At 45.9% G+C, this 18,664-nt stretch overlaps 1 protein-coding gene across 1 annotated transcript in view; it reads left to right on the plus strand.

Annotated features, from left to right (window-relative positions):
* Positions 1–18,664, plus strand: part of lrrc40 (leucine rich repeat containing 40) — a 168,743-nt gene that overhangs the window by 99,974 nt on the left and 50,105 nt on the right. Inside the window, exon 8 of the mRNA XM_072511050.1 lies at positions 5,794–5,884. Coding sequence (XP_072367151.1) covers positions 5,794–5,884 — 91 coding nt within the window. The remainder of the gene's footprint in view (positions 1–5,793; positions 5,885–18,664) is intronic.

Consider the following 18,664-nt stretch of genomic DNA (forward strand, 5'->3'; position numbering starts at 1 on the left):
TTGCTAATTTTCTCCTTGGTTTAATTGCTCTGTTTTATCACCTGCGCTCTTGAGTCGCCAGGTATCTTTATGATACCGCCACATGGTTCAAGTCCGAGTAATGATCAATTATCCGATACACCGATTAGTAAGATTTAAATTAAAGCACATTTATTATACACAGTAATCACTACTCATGCACAAATTCTACGTTTAAGCTACTTATTGTTAAGATGATCCAGAGGATTGGGATAAAGGAATTCCATTCGTACTGTTTGCAATTAGGGATGCACCTAATGAGTCAACCAAATTCAGTTCTTTTGAACTAATTTTTGGTCATAAGAGGACCACTTAAATTGATTCAAGAAAAATTGGTGAGTGAGCAGTCGGAACTTACATTATTGGATTACATGTCAAATTTTAGTGAACGATTAAATAGAGCAGGGGGATTGATTAGACAACATTTAAAGGTTGCACAACATGTGATGAAACGGGTAGTGGACAGGTAAGCAAAAATTTGTAGTTTGCCAGTGGAGATAAAGTTTTATTATTGTTACCAGTTGTAGGTGAACCTTTAAGATCAAGGTTTTGTGGACCTTATCAGATTGAAAGGAAATTAAGTGAGGTGAATTATGTGGCAAGAACGCCAGATAGAAGGAAAACTCACCAAGTGTGTCACGTGAATATGCTTAAAAGGTACTTTGAAAGTGAAGGAGAACTAAAGGAGGAGGTGTTAATAATTAACTCAAAGTGAAGAACCGAATCCAGATGACTTTGAATTTGACATTCCTCAAATTAAATTGGAAAACGAGGATGTTCTTAAAAATTGGGAAAATTTGTTGAGTTACCTTCCAGAGGAAAAACAAACGGACCTGAACGAGTTATTGATATCACGTGGGCAAGTTTGTGGAGATAAGTTGGTAGTATTAAAATGGCTATACATGATGTAGATGTGGGAAATGTTGTTCCAATTAAACAACGTCCATATAGACATAACCCTTTAAAATTGGCACAGGTTAACAAGGAAATTAACAAGGCCTTCTACCGATCTGCCTCATCAAGATACTCCAGGTAGCAGTTAAGCCAGTCCGCCCCACACACTGTGTAAGTGCCACCCCACTCTCTAAAACTGCATAGTTAAATGAACCATCCATCAAAATACTGATCACGGATTCAAACTCTGTGATCAATTTAATTCCTTCATGGCAGTCCCCCTTGTCATTTTCAGTCTTGGAGTTATCTGTTTCATGCATTATTTCAAAAACTTGCTTCTTTCGCTGTGGACAATGCATTGCATAATCATACTTAGAATAAGAACATAAGAACTAGGAACAGGAGTAGGTCATCTGGCCCCTCAAGCCTGCTCCGCCATTTAATGAGATCATGGCTGATCTTTGTGGACTCAGCTCCACTCTCCGGCCCGTATACCATATCCCCGAATCCCTTTATTCTTTAGAAAGGCATCTATCTTTTTCTTAAAAACGTTTAAAGAAGGAGCCTCAACTGCTTCACTGGGCAAGGAATTCCAGAGATTCACAACCCTTTGGGTGAAGAAGTTCCTCCTACACTCCGTCCTAAATCTACCTCCCCTTATTTTGAGGCTATGCCCCCTAGTTCTGCTTTCTCCGACCAGTGGAAACAACCTGCCCGCATCTATCCTATCTATTCCCTTCATAATTTTATATGTTTCTATAAGATCCCCCTCATCCTTCTAAACTCCAATGAGTACAGTCCCAGTCTACTCAACCTCTCGTCATAATCTAATCCCCTCAACTCTGGGATCAACCTAGTGAATCTCCTCTGCACTCCCTCCAGTGCCAATATGTCCTTTCTCAGGTAAGGAGACCAAAACTGAACACAATACTCCAGATGCGGCCTCACCAACACCCTATACAATTGCAGCATAACCTCACTAGTCTTGAACTCCATCCCTCTAGCCAGAGGATTGGAAAGTGCAATGTGTCAAAGTTTGCAGACGACACTAAGATGAGTGGTAAAGCAGAAAGTGCAGAGGATACCGGAAGTCTGCAGAAGGATTTGGATAGGTTAGGTGAATGGGCTAGGGTCTGGCAGATGGCATTGATGGCACATTGGCAACATTGAATTCCATCTGCCAGACCCTAGCCCATTCACCTAACCTATCCAAATCCTTCTGCAGACTTCCGGTATCCTCTGCACTTTCTGCTTTACCACTCATCTTAGTGTCGTTTGCAAACTTTGACACATTGCACTTGGTCCCCAACTCCAAATCGTCTATGTAAATTGTGAACAACTGCGGGCCCAACACTGATCCTTGAGGGACTCCACTAGTTACAGGTTGCCAACCAGAGAAACACCCATTTATCCCCACTCTCTGCTTTCTGTTAGTTAACCAATTCTCTACCCATGCTACCACTTTACCCTCAATGCCATGCATCTTTAGTTTATGCAGCAACCTTTTGTGTGGCACCTTGTCAAAAGCTTTCTGGAAATCCAGGTATACCACATCCATTGGCTCCCCGTTATCTACTGCACTGGTAACGTCCTCAAAAAAATTCTACCAAATTAGTCAGACACGACCTACCCTTTGTGAACCCATGCTGCGTCTGCCCAATGGGACAATTTCCCTCCAGGTGCCCCGCTGTTTCCTCCTAAATGATAGATTCCAGCATTTTCCCTACAACCGAAGTTAAGCTTACCTGCCTATAATTACCCGCTTTCTGCCGACCTCCTTTTTTAAACAGTGGTGTCACGTTTGCTACTTTCCAATCCTCTGGGACCACCCCAGAGTCTAGTGAATTTTGATAAATTATCACTAGTGCGTTTACAATTTCCCTAGCCATCTCTTTTAACACTCTGGGATGCATCCCATCAGGGCCAGGAGACTTGTCTACCTTTAGCCCCATTAGCTTGCCCAATACTGTCTCCTTAGTGATTACAATCATCTCAAGGTCCTCACCTATCATATCTTTATTTCCATCAGTCACTGGCATGTTATTTGTGTCCTCCACTGTGACGACTGACCCAAAAACCCTGTTCAGCTCCTCAGCCATTTCCCCGTCTCCTATTATTTAAATCTCCCTTCTCATCTTCCAAAGGATCAATATTTACCTTAGCCACTCTTTTTTGTCTTATATATTTGTAGAAGCTTTTACTATCTGCTTTTATGTTCTGAGCCAGTTTACTTTCATAGTCTACCTTACTCTTCTTTATGGCTTTTTTAGTAGCTTTCTGTTGTCCCCTAAAGACTTCCCAGTCCTCTAGACTCCCACTAATCATACCAATAACGATGATTAGCCATTCCTTGTGCATTTCTTCGATTTAAGCACTTAACATTTCGACTCCCATATTGGCTAAAACCATGACTGTAATAATCCACAGGAGGCAGGGGTTCCGTCACTACACCAGTATTTATTTGCAATAACTTATATACGAGAGCAGCTCCAAACAGTGCTGCTAGCATTCCAGTCAACTTAAGACTGACTCTCAAAGGCTACACAGGTGCTTATATGGGTCCTCTCAACGAGCTATCATTGAGGGAGTTCATACTCCAATTGGCCAACCAATAATGCCAATTGGAGGTCATTACAATGACCATCTTCAAAATGTCTACCAGTAACCCTGGGCGGGATTCTCCACTCCCACGCCGAAGTGGCCGCGTCGTCGAGGTTCACGACGGCGCGGAACGGCCCCGGCCCAGACCGATTCAGGCCCTGACAATGGGCCAGTATCGGGGCCGCGTCATCTACACGCGCTAGGCCTTGTCGCCCGCGTAAAAGCGGCGCCGCATAAATGACGCGGCCGGCGCCGCATAACGGACGTCATCCGCGCATGCGCGGGTTGGCCGGCGCCAACCCGCGCATGCGTGGTTGTCGTCCTGTCTAAATCCGCCCCCCCAAGAAGATGGGGGACGGATCTTGTGGGGCGGCGGAAGGAAGGAGGTCCTCCTTCAGAGAGGATGGCCCGACGATCGGTGGGCACCGATCGCGGGCCACCCCACATTCCAGGTGAAGCCCGGTGCAGGATCCCCCCCTCGACCCCTCACAGGCCGCCCCCCCAGCGTTCACGCACCGCCCACGACTGCAGCGACCAGGTGTGGACGGCGCCGGGGGGAACCCGCCGTTTTGGCCTGGCCGCTCGGCCCATCCGGGCCTCAGAATAGCGGGGGTGCCGGAGAATCGCCATTTTGGGTGTCTCCGGCGATTCTCCGGCCTGCGAAACTCGACCGGGCCGTTCCAGCCGCTTGGGAGAATCGCGGGAGGGCGTCGGACCGGCGTCCCCGGAAATATTGGCGGCCCAGGCGATTCTCCCAACCGGCGTGGGAGTGGAGAATCGCGCCCCCTATCTTTGTACTAGAATCTGCGTTTAATGTTTTGTCAGTCTTGAAACTTGGCCACCATTGAATCCTCCATCCTTTGCTTTATCACAGAGTTTCCTGCATTTCATAGGAAAGTACCTAGAAATGACTGTCTTCCTAAAATAATTTTTAGGGCAGCCACCAGGAGAGTGTACTGTGAAATTGAACCCCCATCAATACCAAAAGTCTATTGACATGAGAAACACATGCAAAATCAAGTAAATTAACTGCCAATATAGATTCCAGGATTTCAAGCTCAAATCTTTTAAGTGTGTTCTACCATTTATCAAAGTCCATTATATATTTCTCCATGGACTGATTATCTGTTTTCTTGAGGTTGACCATGCTTCATATGCTTCCAATAACAATTTTTTGTAAAAAATTAACCAAACGTTTTAACAGAAGATCCAATCCCTCTTCATTATCTAAATCCCCCACTTTCCATTTCTGAAAACACTTTACTACTAGCCTGTTTTTGCCCAGTAAAACCAAAGCCATAGCTTGCTTCTTCTAGGGCATAGGAGTAACCCATGTTCACATTTCCACCTTGCTTTTTCATTGTTGATGTGGTAAAGTCTCACTGAAAATTGGTGGATAATCAAAGCCTGCGATTTTGCAATTTATTTCTGCCATCCTGTAACTTAAATTTGACAACAGCAGCATACTTCTTTTCATTCAGAGGATGAAGACAAAAACCTTTTTTTGCAGCAAACAATCACCAAGGCCTAATGTTCATCCTTTTGCAACCGTGTTAATATTATATGGCAGTTTATCTTTTACCTTCAGCAAGTTTATTCTGCATCCAAATCAGCAGAGGTGCAAATCCCACAGCAATTGTTCCAGCTGTGTCCATTTATACTCTTGGAGGTTGAGCCAGTAACCACTACCTGTGTTCAATAAGGCAATTAGCTTAACAATGTATTTGGCACGGCATGCACTTGCTGACATTGACAGGGCAGCACGGTGATGCGGTGGTTAGCACTGCTGCCTCATGGCACCGCGGAGTTTACACATTCTCCCCCTGTTTGCGTGGATTTTCCCCCACAACCCAAAGATGTGCAGGGTAGGTGGATTGGCCACGCTAAATTACCCCTTAATTGGAAAAAATTAATTGGGCACTCTAAATTTATGTTAATAAAAAATTGACAAATTGACAGCAGAAATTAAACTCATAGTCAATTTGTTTGAAGAATGATGCAAAATATTTCAATGTTTCCTTATCCCTTAATAACCAATTTAGGCACCATGATGATAATGAAAACTACGACTCCTTCATCACTTTTCATTTATACATGTATGAAATATTTTTTTCATCCTGTGCTTGGTAGTCTTCCCATGACTGATGTTAGTTTTAGATCAAACAAATGTGATCTACCTCTTTAGATTTATGTTTTTAAAAAAATGAAGAATTTGTTTTCATACGCAATTTTCCAGAATACCTCTTGTCATTTTACTAAATCCTTGTAACTTTTATGCAGCTTGCCATATGCGCTAGGAAGTCTTCCAGTGTTGAAATCCCTGTTGCTTGAGGGTAATCCACTGCGTACCATTCGCAGGGATATTATTAAAGTGAGTAATTCCATTTCCTACAATGTACTAACTATTAGCAGTTTTCAATGAGAGATTTTAGTAGATTTTATAGAGTTTAAATTAAATCTGAATTATTATCTCCGAATAACATGCTGAATTCCTTAACTCCATCCCACCAGCTTTACACCTCTTCATGCAGATTATTCCAGGAAGACACTTCAGCACCTTTTAGGTGATATAGGCAAAATATCATTATTGAGGCCCGAGAACCAATTTCCTCGGTGACCAATGATGGAACAAAAATCAATCAAATAATATTTCGTAGAATCATAGAATACTCACAGCACAGAAGGTGGCCATTTAGCCCTTTGTTTCTCTTCTACAATTAAGCTAATCCCATACACTTATCTTTCCCTATAGCTCTGATAATTTTTTCTCTTTGGATGTTTATCCAATTAAAAGCCACTACATGCTCAGACGGTGCATTCTGGATCCTAACCACTCAGCGTAAAAATAATTTTTCTCATGTCGCATTGGTTCTTTTGTCATTCATCCCGTACCAGCCTCCCCGAACAGGCGCTGGAATGTGGCGACTAGGGGCTTTTCACAGTAACTTCATTTGAAGCCTACTTGTGACAATAAGCGATTTTCATTTCATTTCATATCAATGTCCTTTGGTTCTTTAATCTCCTTCCAATGGGAAAGGGTTCTCTACATGCTCTGTCTAAACCCCTCATGATTTTGAACATCTTTACCAAATCTATTCTCAACCATCTCTTGTTAAGGAGAACAACCTAAGATTTATCAATCTATCAAGGTAACTGGAATCCTTCACCCCTTCATTCTCATAAAATTTAATTGTTAGTGCCCAGAACTGGACACACTACTCCACTTAAGGCTAAACAGGTATTTTATAAAGGTTTATTATAACCTCCATGCGTCTGTACTAAGTGGTGACATAGTGGCATTGTCACTGAACTAGAAATCTAGAGACCCAGAGTTCTGTTCTGAGGAACCGGGTTCGAATTCCACCACGGCAGATGGTGAAATTTGGATTTCAATAAAAATCTGGAATGAAAAGTTTAATGATGACCGTGAAACCATTGTCGTTTGTTGCAAAAACCCATTTGGTTCACAAATTTTCCATTACAGAAGGAAATCTGCTGTCCTTGCCTGGTCTGGTCTACATGTGACCCCAGGCCCACAGAAATGTAGTTGAGTCTTAATTCCCACTCAGTTCAGGACAATTGGGGATGGGCAACAAATGCTGGCCTTGCCAGCGTCGCCCACATCCCATGAAAGAATAAAGAATAAAACAATAATGATCAGGATCCCATCTGTCTTTTTAACCTTATACCTTAGCTACTTTCTCAACCTGCCTAGCCACCTTAAATAATTTGTGCACATATGGCTCCAGGTCTCTCTGCTTCTGCACCCTATTTTTTCACAGTAACTATATTGCAGTGTAAGCCTACTTGTGACAATAATAAAGATTATTATTATTTAGGTTTGCATCTTTTTGTTTATGTTGGCTCCCCTCAATCTTCCTACTAAAATATATTACTTCTACTTCCCTGCGTTAAATTTCATCTGCATCGTGCCCACCCATTCCACCTACATGTCTATGTCTTCTTTAAGTCTAACACCATCCTCCTCACAGTTCACAATATTTCTGTGGTTTGTGTCTTCTACAGATTTTGAAATTGTGCCCTTTACAGCTAAGTGTGGGTCATTAATATGTATCAAGAAAAGCAATAGTCTTACAGCAGCTGCTGGGGAACCCCACTATATACTGTCATCCAGTCTGAGAAACAACTGTTCACCATTATTTGTGCTTTAACAGAGAATCATCCAGACTCAAAATGTTAGCTCCCTTCTCTCCCCACAGATGCCATCAGACCTGCTGAGATTGTCTAGTATTTTCTGTTTTTGTTCACCACTATTGTCTGTTTCCTGTCACTCGCCCAACTTTATATCCATGCCACCACTGTCCCTTTTGTTTCATGGACTTCAATGTTGTTGGAAAACATCTTTTGGAAGTCTGTGTACATGACATCAACTCTATTACCCTTGTCTCAGAATAAAGGGATACCAATTTAAGACCGAAATGAGGAGAAATTTGTTCTCTCAAAGGGTTAAGAGTCTTGCCACAGAGAGCAATGGGGGCAGAGTCCTTGTATATATTTAAGGCTGAGATAGATTCTTGATCAGTAAGGGAATCAAGGGTTACGGGGAAAGGGCAAGAAAGTGAACATGAATCTCAGATTAGCCATGATACTATTGACTGGCAGAGCAGGCTCAAGGGGCCGAAGGGCCTACTCCTGATCCTATTTCTTATGGTCTATTAATTTATCAAAAACTTGATCAAGTTAGCTAAATATGATTTGCCTTTAAATCTGCGTTCACCTGCCTGAATTACACTTGTATTTCTGCTACTCCATTTTGTTGGGTGTTGTATTCTGAGGGGGCTGTCTCACCTGATGTCTGGACATTTGTAGGAATACATAGGGGAATGGTTTTCAGTAAAAGATAATTGCACAAGTTGTCTTTTGGCATGTTTCAGAGCCTTTTTTAATGTAGTGACATAAACTTAGTACAGTTACTAACTAGTGACTGTCAAATAACTAACATTACAATTTTAATCTATATGTCGATTGGTTTAACCATGTAGGTAGAGGCAGCCTTGAGGAGGAGTTTATAGAATGTATCTGCGATAGTTTCCTAAACAGTATGTAATGGAACCTATGAGGGAACAAGCAATCCTAGATCTGGTCCTTTGAAATGAGACAGGATTGATTAATGATCTGATAGTTAGAGATCCCCTCCGAAGGAGCAATCACAATATGGTGGAATTTAAAATACAGATGGAGGGTGAGAAGGTAAAATCAAACACTAGTGTTTTGTGCTTAAACAAAAGAGATTACAATGGGGTGAGAGAAGAGCTGGCTAAGGTAGACTGGGAGCAAAGACTTTATGGTGAAACAGTTGAGGAATAGTGGAGAACCTTCCAAGCGTTTTTTCACAGTGCTCAGCCAAATGTTATACCAACAAAAAGGAAGGAAGATAGAAAGAGGGAAAATCAACCGTGGATATCTAAGGAAATAAGGGAGTGTATCAAATTGAAGGAAAAAGCATACAAAGTGGCAAAGGTTAGAGGGAGACTAGAGGATGGAGAAATCTTTAGGGGGCAACAGAAAGCTACTAAAAAAGCTATAAAGAAGAGTAAGATAGATTATGAGAGTAAACTTGCTCAGAATATAAAAACAGATAGTAAAAGTTTCTACAAATCTATAAAACAAAAAAAGAGTTGCTAAGGTAAATATTGGTTCTTTAGAGGATGAGAAGGGAGATTAAATAATGGGAGACGAGGAAATGGTTGAGGAACTGAACAGGTTTTTTGGGTCGGTCTTCACAGTGGAAGACACAAATAACATGCCAGTGACTGATGGAAATGAGGCTATGTTTTGGTCATGCCCGGCACTGGAGGGGTTCTGGAGAGGAGTGGCGGGAGCAATATCTCAGGTGGTGAAAGTCTGGGTCAAGCCAAGCTGGGGGCTAGCAATATTTGGAGTAGTGGATGAACCGGGAGTGCAGGAGGCGAAAGAGGCCGGCATTCTGGCCTTTGCGTCCCTAGTAGCCCGACGAAGGAGCTTGCTAATGTGGAAGGAGGCGAAGCCCCCCAGCCTGGAGGCCTGGATAAATTATATGGCTGGGTTCATAAAGTTGGAGAGGATTAAGTTCGCCTTGAGAGGGTCTGCGCAGGGGTTTTACAGGCGGTGGCAACCGTACCTAGACTATCTCGCGGAGCGTTAGAGGAAGGTCGGTCAGCAGCAGCAGCAACCTTGGGGGGGAGGGGGGTGGAGGGGACGTCCTGGGAGGGGGGGGGGGAGGGGGAGGGGGGACTGCCTGGGAGGGTGGATGAGCAAGAGATAACATGAAGGGTTGGGGAAACTGGCACGTACGGGTGAGGGCCAGTGTACAAAGCTATGTAAATATATCATTTTGCCATGTATATATCTTGCTCTGCGCGATTTCCCGTTTTTGTTTGTTGCAGGAGGGGGGGGGTTTATTGCTTGTAAGGGAGAAAAATTGTGTTAAAAAACTTTAATAAATATATTTTTTTTAAAAAAGGAAATGAGGCTATGATAGGTGAGTGCCTTGAGACGATTGTTATCACTAAGGGGATAGTGATGGGAAGCTAATGGGACTAAAGGTAGACCCAGGCCCTGATGGAATGCATCCCAGGGTACTAAAAGAGATGGCTAGGGAAATTACAAATGCACTAGTGATAATTTACCAAAATTCACTAGACTCTGGGGTGGTCCCGGTGGATTGGAAATGAGCAAACGTGACACCACTGTTTTAAAAAAAGCGGGTAATTTTAGGCCAGTTAGCTTAACTTCGGTAGTAGGGAAGATGCTGGAATCTATCATCAAGGAAGAAATAGCAAGGCATCTGGATGGAAATTGTCCCATTGGACAGACGCAGCATGGGTTCACAAAGGGCAGGTCGTGCCTAACCAATTTAGTGGAATATTTTGAAGACATTACCAGTGCAGTAGACAACGGGGAGCCAATGGATGTGGTATATCTTGGATTTCCAGAAAACGTTTGACAAGGTGCCACATAAAAGGTTGCTGAATAAGATAACGATGCATGGCGTTAAGGATAAAGTAGTAGCATGGATAGAGGATTAGTTAATTAATAGAAAGCAAATAGTGGGGATTAATGGATGTTTCTCTGGTTGGCAATCAGTAGCTAGTGGTGTCCCTCCGGGATCAGTGTTGGGCCCACAATTGTTCACAATTTACATAGATGATTTGGAGTTGGGGACCAAGTGCAATGTGTCCAAATTTGCAAACGACACTAAGATGAGTGGTAAAGCAAAAAGTGCAAAGGATACTGGACGTCTGCAGAGAGATTTGGATAGTTAAAGTGAATGGGCTAGGGTCTGGCAGATGGAATACAATTTTGACTAATGTGAGGTTATCCATTTTGGTAAGGATAACAGCAAAAGGGATTATTATTTAAATTATAAAATATTAAAACATGCTGCTGTGCAGAGGGACCTGGTGCATTAGTCCTAGTGCATGAGTCACAAAAAGTTGGTTACAGGTGATTAAGAAGGCGAATGGAGTTTCGTCCTTCATTGCTCGAGGGATGGAGTTTAAGACGAGGGAATTGATGCTGCAACCGTATAACGTGTTGGTGAGGCCACACCTGGCGTATTGTGTTCAGTTTTGGTCTCCTTACCTGAGAAAGGGCATACTGGCGCAGGAGGGTGTGCAAAGGAAATTCACTAGGTTAATCCCAGAGTTGAGGGGGTTGGGATACAAGGAGAGGTTGAGTAGACTGGGACTGTACTTGTTGGAATTTAGAAGGATGCGGGGAGATCTTATAGAAACATAAAATTATGAAGGGAATAAATAGGATAGATGTGGGGAGGTTATTTCCACTGGCGGGTGAAAGCAGAACTAGGGGGCACAGCCTCAAAATAAGGAGAACTAGATTTAGGACTGACCTTAGGAGGAACCTCTTCACCCAAATGGTTGTGTATGGAATTCCCTACTTAGTGAAGCAGTTGATGCTCCTTCATTAAATGTTTTCAAGATAAAGATAGATAGTTTTTTTGAAAAATAAAGGAATAAAAGGTTATGGTGTTCGAGCGGGAAAGTGGAGCTGAACCCACAAAAGATCAGCCATAATCTCATTGAATGGAAGAGCAGGCTCGAAGGGCCAGATTGCCTACTCCTGGTTCTTATGTTCTTATTACTTCGATCTTTTGTAAATATTTCTGGAGATAAACTTGTTAACTTGCATGAAATGTACTTGAGTCATAAATGGATCAACTTAAGGTCTTCAAGGTAAAATAAACTTTTAGAGGGCAGGTGGTGCACAGTCTTTGCTTAAATTGTCTGAAGATATCGCGGCTATTTTAAAAAGTTTGATAACCTCATAACCATTAATCAGTAGTTAAAGCAAAAACTACTTTTGGGCTTTGCTGTCATGCTTTCATATGACCAAATAGATTACTGTAACCTAATATCCAGGAATGCATTAAAGGTAGCTGCTTGGAAAACATATTGGAGGACTGGTACGATCCTTGGGACTGCATCTCAACATAGCCACTACCTACATGAAAATGAGAAGATTACAACCCATAAAACTTGCTAATTCATGGCTAAAATTGTAAACTTACTTTTACTATGTTTGCAAAAGAGCTATGTTATAATCCTCAAATCTGTTGTTCATGACTACTTGAGTCATCTTTTGATGTTATATTTTCTTTTTTTTTGATAAACATTTTATTGAGGTATTTTTTGGTATTATAACAACAACACAATAAACAATATACATGAAACTATAAACATAGTGCAAAAGCCATCTTCCTCCCTTACAGATCCCACCTTTATTAACTCCCTACTCTAAGCTAAACTAACCCCCACCCCCTTCTGTTGATGATTAATTTTCCGCGAAGAAGTCGATGAACGGTTGCCACCTCCGGGCGAACGCTAACATTGACCCCCTCAAGGGGAACTTGATTTTCTCCAAACAGAGAAAGCTAGCCAAGTCTGATAGCCAGGTCTCCGTCTTCGGGGGCTTTGAGTCCCTCCAAGCTAATAGTATCCGTCTCCAGGCTACCAGGGAAGCAAAGGCCATAACGTCTGCCTCTTTCTCCTCCTGGATTCCCGGGTCTTCCGACACCCCGAAAATCGCCACCTCTGGACTCAGCGCCACCGTTGTTTTTAACACCGTGGACGTGACATCCGCAAACCCCTGCCAAAATCCCCTAAGCTTCGGACATGCCAAGAACATGTGGACATGGTTCACTGGTCCTCCCGCACATTTTGCACAGCTGTCTTCCACCCCAAAGAACCTGCTCATCCGGGCCACTGTCATGGGAGCCCGGTGAACGACCTTAAATTTGATCAGGCTGAGCCTGGCACATGTTGCGGACGCGTCGACTCTACTCAACGCGTCCACCCATAGACCATCCTCTATCTCTCCTCCCACCTCCTCCTCCCACTTGTGCTTCAGCTCCTCGGTCTGCGTCTCCTCTGACCCCATAAGTTCCTTGTAAATGTCCGAGACGCTCTCTGCTCCTACCCACCCTCTGGAAACTACCCTGTCCTGAATCCCCCTTAGCGGTACGAGCGGGAAAGTTGCCACCTGTTTACGTAGGCAGTCCCGCACGTGCAGATACCTGAATTTGTTTCCCCTTGCCAACCCAAACTTCTCCAGCGCCCTCATACACTGAAAGCTCCCCTCTATAAACATCCCCCATCCTCTCAATCCATGCTCTCCGCCATATCCGGAACCCCCCATCCATACTTCCCGGGGCAAACAGGTGATTATTACAGGTTGGGGACCAGACCAATGCTCCCTCTGCTCCCACATGTCTCCTCCATTGCCCCCAGACTCCCAGGGCCGCCACCACCACGGGGCTGGTGGAGTACAATGCCGGCGGGAACGGCAGAGGCGCAGTTACCAACGCCCCCAAACTGGTGCCCTTGCATGAAGCCACCTCCATATGCTCTGATGCCGACCCCTCCCCCACCACCCACTTCCTGATCATGGCAATATTCGCCGCCCAGTAATAGGTTACTAAAGTTTGGCAGCGCCAGCCCGCCCTCTCCCCGACTCCGCCCAAGCATTACCTTCCTTACTCGCGTGGTCTTGCCCGCCCAAACAAAGCCAGAGATCACTTTGTTGACCCGTTTAAAAAAGGACCACGGAATAAAAATGGGGAAACATTGAAACAGGAACAGGAATCTCGGGAGGACCGTCATCTTCACCATCTGCACCCCGACCAGCCCCTTGAGGCTCTCGGAGCAATTGCCAACGGCTCTAAAGCTAGCGCGAACAACAGTGGGGAGAGGGGGCATTCCTGTCTCGTCCCCCTGTGCAGTCTAAAATAGTTCGATGTTGTCCTATTCGTCCGTATGCGTGCCACAGGAGCCTGATACAGCAACCTGACCCAGTCAATAAAACCCCGCCCAAATCCGAACCGTCCCAGTACCTCCCACAAGATAATCCCATTCTACCCGATCAAAAGCCTTTTCTGCATCCATTGCGATCACTACCTCCACCTCCCTACCTTCCGGGGACATCATGATCACATTTAACAACCTTCCTACATTGGCCACCAACAAACCCCGTCTGGTCCTCCCCAATAACGTCCGGAACACAATCCTCAATCCTGGAGGACAAAATTTTGGCCAGCAGTTTGGCGTCACATTCAATAGGGATATTGGCCTGTAGGACCCACACAGCTCCGGGTTCTAGTCCCACTTCAGAATCAGCGGAATCGTGGCCTGTGACATCGTTGGGGGCAGCACCCCTCTTTCCCTTGCCTCATTGAACATCTTCATCAACACCGGCCCCAATATCCCAGAGAAGTTTTTATAAAACTCCACTGGGTATCCGTCCGGCCCCGGGGCTTTACCCACCTGCATGGCCTTCAGACCCTCCACTATCTCTTCCGACCCGATCGGGACCCCCAGCCCTTCTACCAGCTCCCCGTCCACCTTTGGGAAATTCAGTCCCCCCAAGAAGTGCCTCATCCCCTCTGGCCCCTAGGGGGTTCCAACCTATACAGCCTACTGTAGAAATCCCTAAACGCCTTATTCACCCCTGCTGAATCTCCAACCTGGTTCCCATCTCCGTCGTTTACTTTCCCTATCTCCCTGGCTGCCTCTTTCTAAGTTGTTGTGCAAGCATTCTGCTGGCCTTCTCTCCATACTCCTAGATCGCCCCCCCTCTCCTTTCTCAGCTGCTCCACTGCCCTCCCTGTGGTTAACAAGCCGAACTCCGCCTGCAGCCTCTGCCATTCCCTTAAAAGCCCTGCCTCTGGGGTCACTGCATACCTCCTATCGATCCCCCCACCCCCGATCTTCCCCCCCCCCCCCCCCCCCCCCCCCCCATCTGCTCCATGAACTCTTTTAGTTCCTTTGCCATTGCTGGCATCCGGCCCGTTTTCGAGCTTGACCGGTCCAAGCCAGGGTCAATAACTGTGTTGAAGTCCCCTCTCATGACCAACCTGTGCGAGTCTTCCCCAGCATCCTCTTTATAAACTCCACATCATCCCAATTTGGCGCATTCACATTTACTAATATCACCTGCACCCCCTCCAGTTTCCCACTGACCATAATGTACCGACCTCCCACATCCGTAACTATTCTACCCGCCTCAAACACCACCCGCTTATTGATCAGGATCACAACACCTCTAGTCTTAGAATCCAGTCCAGAGTGAAAGACCTGACTGACTCAGCCTTTCCTCAATCTAATCTGGTCAATTACTCTAAAGTGCGTCTCCTGCAACATTACCACGTCCGCCTTCAGTCCCCTAAGATGCGCGAACACACGTGCCCTCTTGACTGGCCCATTTAACCCTCGAACATTCCAGGTGATCAGCCTAGTTGGGGGGAGGGCTCATTGCGCCCCCCCCCCCCTTCGCTGATCAGCCATCCCCTTTTTTGGGCCCGCCTCCAGCCCATGCTCCACGCCTCCACCTGCCCGCCCCCAGGCAGCCTCCGCCCCCAACCTCCTCTCTGTCCCTTGGCCCAAGTCCCTCCCTCGTCAGCAGAACATTTCCCCCCCCCCACCCCCAGTAACAACACTTTGTAACCCAACCCCTTTGATAAACGGAGCATATGCACACACCCCACTGCACTTCCGTGAGCTAGCCCGCCGAGCTAGCTTGGTGGACACCCTCCCTGGCGCTGGATAGTCTCCCACCTATTGTAACCCCCCCCCCGCTCATACAAACATACTCCAACATCAAACAATCCCCACATGATTGCCCAACAGAAAAACACCAAAATCTAAACAAGCACACCTCCACCCCCCAACAGTGCAAATGAAAACCTTAACTCACTCAGCTCTGCCACTGGTCCCAAATCAATACAGAAGGCATTACAAACAGCTTCCACAAAACGAAAAACAAGAAACTTTTTTTTAAAGAACAGAGAAACAAAAAGACAAAAAAAAAAACATGAAAGTTGCAGCAAAGTTCAAAAGTTCTCAGTCCACCACCAGTCCTTTTCTTTTCACGAAGTCCAGCCCGTCCTCGGGCGACTCGAAATAAAAGTGCTGTTCCTTGTACGTGACCCAGAGATGGCCGGATACAACAGTCCGAACTTCACCTTTTCTTAAAAAGGATCGACCTAATCTAGTTGAAGCCTGTCTTCTCCTGACCACCTCCACACTCAGGTCTTGGTAGACCCGCAGGATACTATTGTCCCACTTACAGCTCCATGTCTGCTTGGCCCACTGTAGAACGCGGTCCTTATCCAAGTACCTGTGGAATCTCACCACCATTGCCCTCGGGAGGTCTCCCGTTCGCGGCTTCCTCGCGAGTGCTCTGTGAGCCCTGTCCACCTCCAAGGGTCGGGAGAATGCCCCATCCCCCTGCAGCTTCTCAAACATATCTGCGATGTATGCCCCAGTGTCCGCTCCTTCGGACCCCTCCGGGAGCCCAACGATTCTCAAGTTCTGCCGGCGGGACCTATTCTCTAGGTCCTCCACCTTCTTTAGGAGCATCTTCTGCATCCCCACCTCCAACTCCACCGCAGTTTGATGTTCCTCCTGCTCAGCCAGCGCCTTCTCCACCTTCTGGATCGCCCTATCTTGGACATCCAATCTAAGCTCCAGCCACTCAATCGACTCTTTTATTGGGTCCAAGCAGTCCCGTTTCTGCTTAGCAAAGCCTTCCTGAATAGCTTGCATCAGCTGCTCCGTTGACCGCTGGGTCGACAAACCAGAGGTCCGGTCCTCTGCCATGCTGTCTCCCGCTGCTGCTTCAGCCCAAGCCTTCTCTTGTCTTTCTGTTTCTGCCTTTACGAGCACTTCTAGTCCTTCTCTCCATGCACCGATGTGGGAATTCCGTACACAATTGCCTCTGTCTTCAGTTTTACAGTTCAAGTTCGGTAGAAAATCGGCGGAAAAGGTCCAAATGTCCTACCCGAGCGGGAGCCACTAAATGTGCGACTTACTCCTTCATAGCTGCCTCCCGAAGTTGATGTTATATTTTCTAACCATAGGGCATGGGTCGGAGAGAGAATGCACAGAAAGAAAGTTGTAAGCTTTAAAGCTCAAATGCATTTTCTGTGGGGGGTTTTTGACTTTTGAGACATTAAGTCGGTTTATACCCTACATTTCACAAGCAGTACTTTGTTTACATTTTAATTCAGGATTGCATGCAGCAAGAATCAAATCCTGCAACAACAACAAAAAATCAGAAATTGTAGGATTTATTTTCAAAAAGAGTCTGCAATTTTCCCAGTTTATCTCTTTCCTGGCTTCTGATCATCTGAAAGGATGGGCAGCATGCTTTCGGACTTTTTCTTGTATCACTAACCACAGTCATTTTCTATATTTTCTAGTCACAGGTAGTATATACTATATTGAATCACCCAATAATGCTATTCAGCCATGCTATATCATTTATTGATATAGCACACATAGTCGTGTTTCTTCAGGCTGGAAAGGTGCTGCTGCTAATGTTGTGCTTGCCTAGAAAAAGAATCCACAATTTAAAGACTTCCCATTTGTCATGTTTCCCTCGACATTTCCCATATTACATTGGTGATTATATTTGAAAAGCACTTCATTGGTTTTAAAGCGTATTGGGAAATAGTGAGTTTGTGAGACTTCCGGGGCGGGATTCTCCACTCCCACGCCGAAGTGGCTGCACCGTCGTGAACGCCGTCGAGGTTCACGACTGCGCGGAACGGCCCCGGTCCCGACGATTCAGGCCCTGACAATGGGCCCGTATCGGGGCCGCATCATCTACCCGCACCAGGCCTTGTCGCCCGCGTAAAAGCGGCGCCGCATAGATGACGCAGCCGGCACCCCTTAACGGACGTCATCCGCGCATGAGTGGTTGCCGTCCTGTCCAAATCTGCCCCGCAAGAAGATGGGGGACGGATCTTGCGGCGCGGCGGAAGGAAGGAGGTCCTCCTTCAGAGAGGACAGCCCGACGATCGGTGGGCACCGATCGCGGGCCACCCCACATTTAAGGTACCCCCCTGGTGCAGGATCCCCCCTCGCCCCCCCACAGCCCCCCCCCCCAGCATTCACGCACCGCCCACGACTGCAGCGACCAGGTGTGGACGGCGCCGGGGAGAACCCACCGTTTTGGCCTGGCCGCTCGGCCCATCCGGGCCTCAGAATAGCGGGGGTGCCGGAGAATCGCCATTTTCGTTGTCTCCGGCGATTCTCCGGCCTGCGGCCCGCGAAACTCGACCGGGCCGTTCCCGCCACTTTGGAGAATCGCGGGAGGGCGTCGGGCCGGCGTCCCCGCAAATTTTGGCGGCCCAGGCGATTCACCCAATAGGCGTGGGAGTGGAGAATCGCGCCCCCTATCTTCATTCGCACTCTTTTGCCCTCATCACCAACTCAGAATAGCCAGTTTTCAGAGTGATATATAAACACTCGACTTAGGAGCAGGAGTAGGCCATTCGACCTTCAAAGATATTCCTCTATTTAGTATGATCATGGCTGATCTGATTTTAACCTCAACTCAACATTCCTGCCTACCCCTGCTGACCTTTCACCCCCTTGCTCATTAAGAATCTATCTAATTCTGCCTTAAAAATATTCAAAGATTCTGCCTCCACTGCCTTCTGAGGAAGAGGATTCCAAAGCCTCGCGACCCACTGAGAGATCTAAATTTCTCCTCATCTGTCTTAACTTGTGACCACTTATTTTAAACAGTGAAGGATGTAAATGCGGTGGAAGTAGTGCTGAGGATGTTTATTGGACTAATTCATGGAATGGGTGGGTTATATGAGAAAAAGCTAGACAGGTTTGGCTTG

Source organism: Scyliorhinus torazame, chromosome 7 (genome assembly GCF_047496885.1).
Source record: "Scyliorhinus torazame isolate Kashiwa2021f chromosome 7, sScyTor2.1, whole genome shotgun sequence".
NCBI classification, from domain to species: domain Eukaryota; kingdom Metazoa; phylum Chordata; class Chondrichthyes; order Carcharhiniformes; family Scyliorhinidae; genus Scyliorhinus; species Scyliorhinus torazame.